This window comes from Bipolaris maydis (assembly GCF_028858645.1).
Source record: "Bipolaris maydis strain C4 unplaced genomic scaffold PSV08scaffold_1, whole genome shotgun sequence".
NCBI classification, from domain to species: domain Eukaryota; kingdom Fungi; phylum Ascomycota; class Dothideomycetes; order Pleosporales; family Pleosporaceae; genus Bipolaris; species Bipolaris maydis.
The window spans coordinates 94,109-105,677 of NW_027093857.1; the positions used below are offsets into that span (position 1 = coordinate 94,109).

Below are 11,569 nucleotides of genomic sequence, written 5' to 3' on the forward strand. Positions count from 1 at the left end.
GTTGCTTTTCTCTTAGTTAATAGCTTGGTAGTGTGTATATGTTTGTTTTCGTAAGTAAGACATGTTCAAATGGGCTACTTTACTAGTTTCTTGTTCTTTAGCACGTGGGCTGCACCGTTTAGCGCTAGTAGCGATCTGTCTTTTTAGAATTAATTTGTATATATTGGCTAAAATTACATCTATTCTAGCAAACTAGAAGTTGGTGTGGGTATAAAATAGTAGAGCATATAGACAATATAGACGAAGAGGCCTTCGAACGAGGCTACATTGACCTATTATATGTACAAAAGAAGAAAAATAAAGAAAGTAAGGCGATTATACGACGCCTCTCTCTCTATACTTTGCTTCTAAGTTCTTTGTACGAGTAAGGTTCTATATTTAGGCTGTGTAGCGTAGGCAAATGATACAATCACGCGTTTTCACTGATCACATGCGCAGCCTATTACAGTGGGGTGCGCTGCTCGCTTGCCTGCGCCCCTCGCTTACCACATATGTTACGCAATAGATTAAAATACTTTATATTGAGATGTAGTTCATCGAAAAAAATCAAAGTGACATTTCGGGTTTAGACTATGGAACAGCATTTACAACAATTATCTACTTCACTTTAGGGTAAACTATATTCCAGGCAGTGGCATGTTCCTTCAGAAATTTCCGTACTTCATCATGGTCCTTACATTGTTCGACCAGCGCCATCTCTGCATTCTCGTTGTAGACGCTTGTGTCCACGTCCTTGACGGCTGCGGTAATTGGCCATTCAGGGATCCACAGCGTGCCACCGTTATTGTTCTTATGTTTCCATCCATAAACGCCACCCATCTTTTCGTATTTAAACCCCTCCAAGGACTTGGGATCATACAGGTGAGTTGGATCTTTATACTCGTGGGACTTTTTAATCCGCCACTGAACAGACGGGTGGATCCATTCGTTGGTCTTGCCAAGTTTCTCTAAAGGTGAACGCAATTCTGTTGATCTGTCGACGCAGGCCCCTGGTGTACGATACTGTGGGCTCGATATGGCTTTGAACAGGGGAGTATAGCTATCCTGGTTCGGAAATAGTGTCCAATGAGGTATGCGGTACTCTGGGCAATTGCCGGCAATCCGGCAATATGACCGAACCATCTTCTCTTCCAACGTGTCGGAGGAGAAGAAGGACCCGAGCCATTTGCCAGTCTCATTGATGGCAGTGAACGCTTTGTCCTTTATACCAACATTTGCTTGCGCTGATTGGATATCGCTGTATTCTGTCATGCGTTGGGAGTAATTTGCGAGTGTAGCATTGGTGAATTCATCGAAGGCAAGGTACGGTCGGCATTGCTCGAGCATCCATGCGAATGTAATGTTTGCGAGTCCTGTTGTATAGCTGTTAGAGAGTGCACACTATACAAACGGCATCTGGCTAGAGAGAAGAAGGTAACAAACAAAAAGCGTCTACGACCTAGAACGCATGTGGACTAACCTTCAAAATCGGCCTTCACGTCATCTGTACCCCCACCAACGTTGATATGAACGCCTTTAAAATACATTAGGTTAGCTGGCCACGGATGTATGATGATTCGCTTACCTGTAAACCAGACTTGTACCAAGTCTGGTTCATCTCCTATGGCTTTTTTCGCGTTTTGTAACTCCTCATCAACCTCTTTCCGGTGTTGAGTGAGCTCCGGCCAATCGACCTCGTCTGCCTTCAGCTCTTCATCTTCTTTTGCAATGACTTGATCTTTTGGAATATAGTAGAGTGTTGGCAAGAATGGTTCCCTACGGTCGTCTAGTGCCAAAGCATGGAATGCATGCTTTATATCTAAGTAAAATCAGTCAAAAAATCAAGCCACATGCTCGGATACTGGAAGCTTACAGGGATTCCACTTGACATTTAGCCATTCATATTGTTGTCGACTGCTTGCATGGTTCCGAACATATGTGTCTGCAAGGCCGAGACTCCCAACCGTATCAAAAACACCAACAAGTTCAACTGACCGTGAATCTGGATACTCAATGTCACCAGCGATGTTCTGGATGCCCGTGTCGTACCAAGGTATTTCTTTGTATTCAGTTTCTTTCTTGCTTTCGGCGACCCAAGCTGGCTTGCCTTTAAGCCAGTCAAAATATTCCTTTGTCTTCCTGAAGTTGTATTTCTTTGTGTTCTTCTTGTATACTGCAAGTAAAGACGCAAAGTGCTGCATCTTGTCTGGTTTGATGACGCCAAAGTCAGTGATCATACCAGCAATGGCTCGAGCAGTGAAAGCGCCGCGAGAGAAACCAAAGCAGTAAATCTTATCACCGGGTGAATAGTTATTGACGACAAAGTTGTAGGCTTCGAGAACGTTGATAACTAAGCCATCGCCCGTGGCTCCTTGGCGGTTAGATTCGATTGTCGACAATGCGCCAGTTCCCACTCCGGCATCGTAGTAGACCAATTGCTGCCAAACCTTGTCTCCATCACGACCGGCTTTTGCAATAGTTCTGGCAATCCGGGTGATGTTGGATGGTAGATTGACCTGCCCACTCACCGAGGATTGCCAGGTGCCATCACAACATAAAATAATCTTTTTGGGGGCTGCCTCAACTACTTCTGGCATGTTGGATATCGAAGAGGGAGCTGCGAAAAGAATAATAAAATAAGAGGGATGATGAAAATACTTCGCACGAGGGAATGGTAGCCTGTTAAGTATAACGAAATCAATTCTCAGCTGCGATGAAGCGCATTGTGGCTGACATCGCTACGCTTAAGCACCCTCACAGCTACGAATTTCAGCGCATCTAGAACCAGCATGAATAATGCAGAGGTACGCCCCTAGAGATTATATCGAGCTGAAGATTGCTAAAGCGCGGCCTGTCGTAGAGCTAAGGTTTCGTCCCGGCCCGTGAATTCGCTGGCGCCTCTCTCTATCGAGCAATTCTAATAATCTGACCGCGCCTAGTGAAAACCAATAATGCGCAAGCGCCACAAGAACCTTAACAGCCGCACCCATACCTTTAAAGAATGCCTAGGCCATGTAAATACGATGATCAGCCAGCTGTATGGCGCCCTAGCGTTCTAGAAGGAAGCCTGGGCCAGAGCGCCACTCTATCTCAGCTTGGGCCGCGCGCCTCGAATGTTCGGCTCGCGCCGTCATAGCTAGGGTGGCGCCGAGGGTGACGAAGTGGATGGCAGCGGCAAGGCCTAGGCTAAGGTGCCGCTGGTTACGAACATGGTTTGAGAGTGGAAGGTGTTGGGGAGTAGGAGGGTAGGGGGCGGAATTTGTCGCGGAGGCGGCGGAGGGGGAGGAAGAGGGCTGTGGTGTTGGTATGGATTATATGCAGGGTTTGGAGGAAGAGACGATTGATGAGTGCTTTGGCAAATGCCTCTTGATATGCCTCTGAAAAGCTACCCCATACTTAGTACTAGCGAAGCATTCTTACTATAACCCTTCCTGAAGCTCTATACCTAAATATTGAAAACGCAACTGCTAAACGCGTAACTGAATAGGCCCTTAATGATGCCTGTGTACTGGCGCTACTAAGGCTTATACGGGCCCTTCTCGGATGCGTATGCATATGCATGCTCAGCCAGTATAAACCATTGCATATGACTGAAGAAATGTGATCTGCTCTGACGGAAACTCTGGCTGACAGCCAAGTCATCCAGATTTTGCGTCCGAAACTCTCTGCTAGGTACGAGAAGCTCGACTAAGGATTCAGGTTGTTGTTGTTGTTGTACCATTGATGGTAGTACTAATGAAAGAACGGACACTATAAGTAGACACTAGACATTCGCTACTTTGTATAGACCTAAGCAATACAATAACCTTGGGCTCCCTACAGCCTCCTGCTACACCTCGCCCATAACGTATATACCTATTAAGAGGTTTTAGTAGTAATACTAACCTATTTTTTAGAAGTAAAAGCGTCTTATGGAGGTCTATCTAAATCCTTTTATTATATATTTAACTATAAAGTTAATTATTTAATACCTGATTCTAGCAAATTAAGGTGCGGCCTGCTATTTTTTCTGGAATAATTGATCTGATACGCTGTGTAGCAGATAGAGAGAAAAAGGTCCCGCGATAGCCGTTTATTTAAGCTAATATCCCCACTTTCGATGTTTTCAATACCTGATTCTAGGAAGTCAAAGTGTGACCAACTATTATTTTCTATGAAAATAACATGATGCTTTGTACTAAATAGATACTTTGATTTAAGTTATATCAAGTATTCACAGCGTAGTCTCTGGAAGAGACTATGTACTCTACACACGTAACTAGAACTACCCTAGTTTAGGAGATACCTGATAGATCTCTGAGATCAATTGTTTAATTTAAATTATCGTGATAATAAGGTATATTTTACCTATAGACAAGACAGGAGCGAAGATACTCCTCTACCTGATGAGTGATAGACAAACTCACCAGTGTCCCAATGTACCCATCAGGCCGAACTACAGCGATAAGTCCTTCATCTTCCAATATACCATATATCTTATAGGCATCTTCTTTTTGCGACAATCCGTATGTCCGCATCTCAGCAAGCTGCTTCACAATTGGGGGAATGTCAGTCCATTCGAATCGCTTCTTTAAAGGGTGAAGAACGATAAGATCGATCGTGCCTGCAGGAAACCGTTCAATGATCTCACTGCAAGATATCAAGGCTGATTGAGAAACACCAGATTTGCCAAGAAGATCGTTGCTTGCAAATACAATGATACGGTATCGGCCTAATGAAGGTATCTCTTTGAGCTACGTCAGCTGAACTGCTATTTATTAGTAAGCTATATTGATGATACGTACCATCGTGTAATTGACGAGTAGTTGCATCCGCATAACGTTTCACTTCGACGTTGGGCAAACGTTTCCCTGGAATTAGTGCACCACCGAATTGATCGCCTGTACTACATCGAGGGGTCTCTGACACCCGAACCAATGTGCTCGATTGATAATGAAGACCACATCCGCTCGTAAATCCACTACCTTCCATGAAGACACGGAGGAATTCTTCATGCGTAAGACCAGGAGCTGCAGAATCCGTTGGTTCAATCTTGCCAGAGAAGATGTGAGAGAAAGCTGTGTCAAACTCGATAAGTTGGCGGGCAACATCGATGCGCTCCAACTCAAAAGTCTCTAGTATTGGGTCCGCTGTTCCTGGAGGAGGATGCGGCGTCAATCCGTGGATGTTGTGGGCGAGTTTCCATGCGAGATTGTAAGAGTCCATCATGGACACGTTCATGCCTTGCCCAGCTTTTGGGCTATGTGTATGGCACGCTGCTACTATTAGTGTGTGTCCCTCCTGTGAAAAGTTCAAGTCTGAGCTTACCATCGCCAACAATAAAAACTCTGTCCATACCGTCAGGAGTTCTCGCGGAAAACTTCGGTGTCATTCGTTGACCTATTTGGTACGCAGCCCACCAGTCTGGCGTGGTCCCTTCTTTGACGCTGATGTTGTAGGGGGAAAATACTTTGCGTGCCTGCTGAAATATGTAGTCTAGTGTTACAGCTTCACGTTTTTTTTTGTCGGCTGATTTCTTATCTGTTCGAGATTCTTCATCCTCGTTTACCTCCCCAGGCACCTGTACATAGAGGCGGGTAAGATACTCGCCGGTGGCAATCTGCTCCCTCGGGATAACCATGACTGACCCTGAATCGGAATGCACAGCACACCGCTTGCGGATGTCAGGAAAGTCTGTAGTCGCGACAAAGTCACAGACCCCCCATATATGATCCGTTGTCTCGCCCTGAAGGCTCAGTCCCATGCATGCTCGTACTTGCGATCTTGCGCCATCTGCACCAACAAGATATTTCGTGCGAACGGATCCCTGCTTCGTGATGCCATCAATGTCGTCGTATTCGTAGTTCACAAAAATTGGAAACTCGGAATTGGAATCATCCACAACGTATTCGAGGAAGCGATGAGACCTCCGAATTGTGTCCTCAGGCGCATACAGATGAAGGTTTTCTTCAAGTATCCGCTCAATGCGCCCTTGGTGGATCGTGACCTCGAAAGGGAAGCGAGCAGGCACGTTCACGTCAGGTACAAATTCAGAGCGCTCAATCCCACTCTTAGCGCCATTGTGATCCTTCTGCGAACTCACAGATGCTGCATTCCAGAAGGCGACCTCTTCTATATGACAGCCTTCATCGATAATCTCCCCGGCTATACCAAGGGACTGAAGGACCTCCAATGTTCGAGGCTGCAGGCCGTCTGCTTGACCAGCCTTTAATGTTCCGGGTTTCGAGTCCAAACAAAGTAGTGAAGACCCGGTAAGCCCATACCTGGCTAGCAACAAGGTTAAGAAAAGACCGCTCGGTCCAGCCTTATCGCGAAAGTGTCAGTGATTGCATTCTTTTTTGTGATTGCCTCAATACTTACACCGATGACAACAACTTCACGACTTTCCTGTGCACCCGAAAAGGGCCCCGGTCTAGTCGAGAGTCGGGGCAGGGGCAGGGCACGAGAATGAAGGATCCTGAGGTCCCTTGCTGCATTCGATGTCTCTTGGAAGACGGGCATAGCGTGGAGACTTTTGGGACAGTTGTTGGGTTTTTCTCGTAATTATTCATACTTTGATTGAAGGCACGGCGAGACTTTTAATAGTTTTCTGATAGAGATGCTACCCGTTGACAGATGGCTTCACAGGATGCACTGGTCACATGACATGGACTTAGCGCCGGATTTTCGCTGATGTCCGACATCCGGTACAGAGATTGCGGATAACCTCGGCCTTCCTATTGGCTGGGCCAATGTCATCTTTAAGTGGGGCAGCAGAAATCCCGGGTCTTGGACTACCAAATAAATGTCATAACGCCGGTTCTGCCCCTGACTTCTAAACTTCCGCCAGCGACCCGCACATCCTCGGATGTTTCCAATGCAACCTTCATCCCCGACAAGCAACACAGCACAACCGCAACGGAATACATTCTCTGTTGCGGATCTAACGGCGAAAGGATCGCGTAATCATCCACGAGTGAGCCACGCCTGTCAACGGTGCCGCGCAAAGAAGGCCAAATGCGATCAGCAACAGCCGTGCCTGAATTGCATTAAGCACGCTGCTGATTGCGAATATGGCATCAAAAGGCGCAGTCGTCAGAAAAAGAAGCAAAACTATGGAAACGTCAATGAAACGCTGAGTGCTCCTTTGTCTCCAGGATTTGCTACCAGGAGTCAAATTCCACCGAATGAAGGCGAGTTGCAGGAGCCTCCTCGTGATACAGCACCAACTGGTACATAATTCTTTACTTCCACTGCTTCTCGCATCATGAGTATCACTGACCTTGAACATTAGGTTTTGCATCTCGGGCCTTATCCGAAAATGCTTTAGACGTAGTAGGCGATATTAATCAGCGCACTCAGGGTACTGAGTTCTACGGCACATCGTCTAATTTTGTGCTCCTGAACGAGCTCTTTTCATTTGCCCGACAACATGGTCTCTCCAGCTATGTGCGCTCCGACGTTCATGGATCAACGACACATCTTTTCCCTACCAGCAACAATGGCCATAACGAGTCACATACTCCCAGTGAAAATCAGCTGTCGATTGACAACACTCAAAACGTTCAACCCGACCTGGCAGCCTTGTCCCAAGATCGGGTTTCTATAATTAATATTCTGTCAAACGAAGAAGTGCCCTCACCACCATCAAGACCAAAGACGCCTCCGCATATCGCAATTGACAGACAAGGCGAGCTAAGTAATAGGATGCCGACATGTAGCTGTACGGCGAATGAACTTTTAGGCTCAACGCTTCGCGAGGGACTATTGGCCGTGCCTCAAAGTGCTAGACCTGAGTGTACCGTTCATGCGATCAATTCTCCATGCCCCAATACAGTTCGCAAGGTTCGGGACCACGTGTCATCATCTACTCAGGCTCTGAAAAGACGTTTAGAAAAGTTGTACATCCAAATCTTCTTCCAGAACTTACACTATGTCCATCCCATGCTTGATCCAGTCCAGTTTGAAGAACGATGCGAGAGAGAAATATGGGCCCGACAAACCACCATTGAAAGATGCAAAAGCTACAGACACTTCTCTGCGCTTTATAACATTGTTGTGGCAGTGGGTGCCCTTATCGCGGGTAGAAACATTCTCAAAGATTTGGGACAGGACATGCAGACATATGTAGCAGGATTGGCGGCGCCTGAACGACAGATTTCTTCTCAGACAATCTCCCGCTTGTATTTTCGACAATCTAAGAATCAGTTGGGGGATACATATGCAGTATGTTCCTTGGAAAGTGCACAAACACTACTTCTAATGGTTAGATTCTTTTATGTTGCCTGCATTGCTACTTACTAATGGTCGCGCAGTCACTCTACTGTCAGAACTCTCATATGCCACACACATGCTACATGTACTGTGGTCAGGCCGTTCGTACCGCTCTCGCGATTGGCCTTCCAAACGAATCCATGTCTAGGTCAGCAGAGGACCGAAAAGCTGCGCGGCGTACTTGGTGGTGCATATATTCCCATGAAATCGATATGAGCTGCAGCTCAGGGAGAAGGGACAGCCTAAGGAAACCACACAGTTATCAAACCCCGCTGCCACTCATCAAAAACCGGATGGACGATGATCTTGATACCTCAGAGGTTGAGCACAAAAGCGTTGCCATGGTAAATGAGATGGTACGCTATGCTGCTATCCTTCGCCGCATATCTAAAGAACTATATCATGATGCCAAGGGCCTCACATTATCGGAGAAGTCAGCAATTGCAAACGAGCTCGATAATCTTCTTAGCGATTGGAAAGCCAATTTACCCGAATGGCTTGACCTCGACAAACTCTCTTTCCGAGAGGAAGAGTGGGCAGGAAAACTTAAAGTTGTTTTACAATTGAGGTACCTGAATGCGAGGATACTCGTACATCGAATATTCTTGATTCCGTCCACAAATTATGCGTTGGAGATGTCCGGTCATGTTGGACACTGTCTGAACGCTGCAAGAGAGACAATCCAAGTTCTCCATGATGCGTACACCCATCGTCACTACTTTCGCACATGGTGGTACAATTCGACGTATACTCTGTACGCCGGCATGATTGTTCTATATGCCATCATGCTCCGAGCCACTGCTTTGCGAAGTGAGGACCTCTTGAAGGATGTTATCAAAGCTCAAAATATCCTACAGTCGATGCAGGAAGCTTCAGTGGCTGTAAGGAGTGCAGAATTATTGCGAGAAGGGGTGAAAATTGCTCAGTCGATGAGCCAGCGCAACTCAGATATTTCTGTTCCACTTCCTCATGGCCACACAGACCAGGCCGACTATGAACCCCAAAGTCGAGGGAACTTCAACGTCCTAGGGCCGAACTTTGATTACCATTTCCCTAAGACAACCTTCGATGCAAATGGGCATGTCACAGACCCTGAAACGCTATTCGCATCATTTATAGACCCCTGTTTGCTACAGGATTTCACAACGGGGTTGAACGATCCAGCAGATATAGGTACCTCTGCATTCCTATTTGATGATCTTGAAAACGATAGATCAAGTGTTTATCAAACATTACAGCCTGGTGGCTAATCTACATCTGGAACCGGCAGATTTTCGGTGAGCTTGAACTTGCCTTTCAGGCCAGCTATTGCCTCTTCTGCTTTCCGCCTGCGTAACTCCGCTGCAGCTTCATTGTTGACCAGAACGAAGTTGTAAGAGATGAACGCAGACCCCAATTCGACCTCGTAAGTCTTGGCTTGCCTTTCATCCTTAACTCTCTGGAGCGCAACCAATAAAGACTCCTTTACACCAAACACTGCGTCTGTCGATTCGTATGGATCGTTCTTCAGATACAAAGCACTGTCAGAGTGTTAGCTGAGATTAAAGCGCGACCGAGGCTTTACCTACGTTATGAGGGGATCGTATCCCTCTTTCTTGAACATAAAATGCATATGGCTCGGTCGGTACGGATGACGATTCAACAATTTTAAAAGGTTTCCAACAGGTCCGTCGTGTGGAATTGGATAGGGAACAGGAACGATAGCTTTGAACCAGAAATTACCATTCTTATCACTTGTTAGGACAGCCCTGCCATCCGGGCCCGCCCTATCTTCGTGTTGAACATCGTAGAAGCCTTTTGAATCTGTCTCCCACACATCGATCTGCGCTCCTGAAATAGGGTTACCTTGAACATCTTTCACGGTACATAGAACAAGGAGCGGTTCTCCGTCCGGATCGTGTGATATAAGACTACCTTGGTCCTGATTCTTGGCTTCGTGTGTGTGAAATGGGCCAAGTACGGTGCCTTCAGTGCTTCCTTGGGGTTTAGGGTGGTCGATTGAGTCTACTAGGAGAGAAAGACCTAGTATATCTGAGAGTAAGATGAATTCCTGAATTAATCAGCAATCATCCTATCCACTAATAGAATGGAGTTACACGTACCTGTCTGGTTTCTGAGGAGATCTGGCCAACTCTAGTTAAGAAGAGGATAGCTGCCATCCACTCATCTGTTGTGAGCCTGACTTCCCTCGCAAGTTCGTGCAAATGTGTTACAGCCCGCTCTAGGATATATTTCAAGCGAGGATTGGAGCATTGGGAATTGATAGCGTGCACATTCTCGGTGATGTTTTCGGTGGTGAGATCTTTCAAGTTGACCGGGATTGACATGGTGGCAAGATCGTCGATTGTTTCAGAAGCCCACTGGAGCTGTTAAGTGCGTGTGGGATACTAAGTAGCAAGTGCTGTAGAGAAATAATGATGATAACTGAGAGTTTAAACGGGGTGGTCAACCTTTTATTGTGTTATCTCGTACAGTGTTGATATGTGTTTGCTTTGATCCGACATGTTCTTCAATCAACCAATGGCGGACCGTAAAAGCCTTCCACAATTCTCGGAAGTACTGACGGAAGACTGAGAAACGAGCTAATATAGTTCCGGAATGGAGAAAGCGCTGGATAATTTGAACATCCGACTGCGGATCCGTACAACCGGAGAATATGCCGTCCGCTAGCTTGCACAGATACAGGATCGGCAATACTGTCTTGTGCAACGCTTCAAAACCCAATCACGAACATCACATGAACCTGAATAAGACGCGGATATTCCAAGCACGGCAGCATGTGCTGGTCTAATATTTTTGTATGCATACTAAGCTTCACAAATCTGCCCTTCCCTGCTCACTAGCCCATGCCCGCCGTATCAGCTCCTGAATCTTTCCCTCCTCGATCTTTCAGGGATTACCATAGAGACTTCGCACCGCTAATGATGCGGCTCTCTCTATACCTCCCTCTCGCAACGTATAGCTTTTTAGCACATGGCACGCACCAAGTCGATCCAGCAGATTGTTCAGTGCTTTGACTGGATCTCCATCTGCATCTCCCAGCGCATCAGCTAGGTCACGTCTTCCTGCAGGTACGGCAGGACCATTGTATGCAAATTTGCATGGAATTAGGTTAGTGTGTGTTTCTGCGTGAGGTAGATTGGAAGTGCCAATAAGTGCATGGCATAGCTTATGATGAAAAGAAATGGTTGTGCTGCCCAGGCATACTCCAACACAACCAAGCACCATAGAGCGCCTTTTTACAAGCTTCTGAGTCGTTTGGAGATGTCGCAATGATGAGTAAGGTCTAGGAAAGAGGACTTACCCCTTCTTTGGCTAGGAGAAGGATGATAGAGTT

The 11,569-nt window shown here is 46.4% G+C and overlaps 3 protein-coding genes across 3 annotated transcripts; 1 reads left to right on the plus strand and 2 right to left on the minus strand.

Annotated features, from left to right (window-relative positions):
* Positions 1-521: 521 nt before the first annotated feature.
* On the minus strand, positions 522-2,609 carry PSV08DRAFT_212926 (uncharacterized protein). The gene is made up of 4 exons (XM_014219413.2): positions 1,853-2,609; positions 1,565-1,798; positions 1,460-1,513; positions 522-1,352 (listed from the first exon to the last, which is right to left on the minus strand). Exons 1-4 carry the CDS (start codon positions 2,574-2,576, stop codon positions 598-600), a joined length of 1,767 nt encoding a protein of 588 aa, XP_014074888.1. The 5' UTR covers positions 2,577-2,609; the 3' UTR covers positions 522-597.
* Positions 2,610-4,322: 1,713 nt separating this feature from the next.
* On the minus strand, positions 4,323-6,480 carry PSV08DRAFT_406280 (FAD binding domain-containing protein; the record flags this gene model as incomplete). Its single annotated transcript, XM_014219412.1, has 4 exons — positions 4,323-4,705; positions 4,764-5,234; positions 5,287-6,283; positions 6,340-6,480. 4 exons carry the CDS (start codon positions 6,478-6,480, stop codon positions 4,323-4,325), a joined length of 1,992 nt encoding a protein of 663 aa, XP_014074887.1.
* Positions 6,481-6,804: 324 nt separating this feature from the next.
* On the plus strand, positions 6,805-9,482 carry PSV08DRAFT_212932 (fungal-specific transcription factor domain-containing protein; the record flags this gene model as incomplete). The annotated part of the gene is made up of 3 exons (XM_014219411.1): positions 6,805-7,190; positions 7,253-8,223; positions 8,274-9,482. The coding sequence occupies exons 1-3, from the start codon at positions 6,827-6,829 to the stop codon at positions 9,480-9,482; spliced, it is 2,544 nt and encodes an 847-aa protein (XP_014074886.1). The 5' UTR covers positions 6,805-6,826.
* Between the last annotated feature and the right edge of the window lie 2,087 nt (positions 9,483-11,569).

What these genes read in the sequence shown, in the direction of transcription:
- PSV08DRAFT_212926 (XM_014219413.2), bottom strand. Translation starts at nt 2,576, where the DNA reads ATGCCAGAAGTAGTTGAGGCAGCCCCCAAAAAGATTATTTTATGTTGT. An exon ending in AAATGTCAAGTGGAATCCCT is followed by an intron (nt 1,799 to 1,852) that starts GTAAGCTTCCAG and finishes GATTTTACTTAG; the next exon opens with ATATAAAGCATGCATTCCAT. An exon ending in CGTGAAGGCCGATTTTGAAG is followed by an intron (nt 1,353 to 1,459) that starts GTTAGTCCACAT and finishes GCTATACAACAG; the next exon opens with GACTCGCAAACATTACATTC.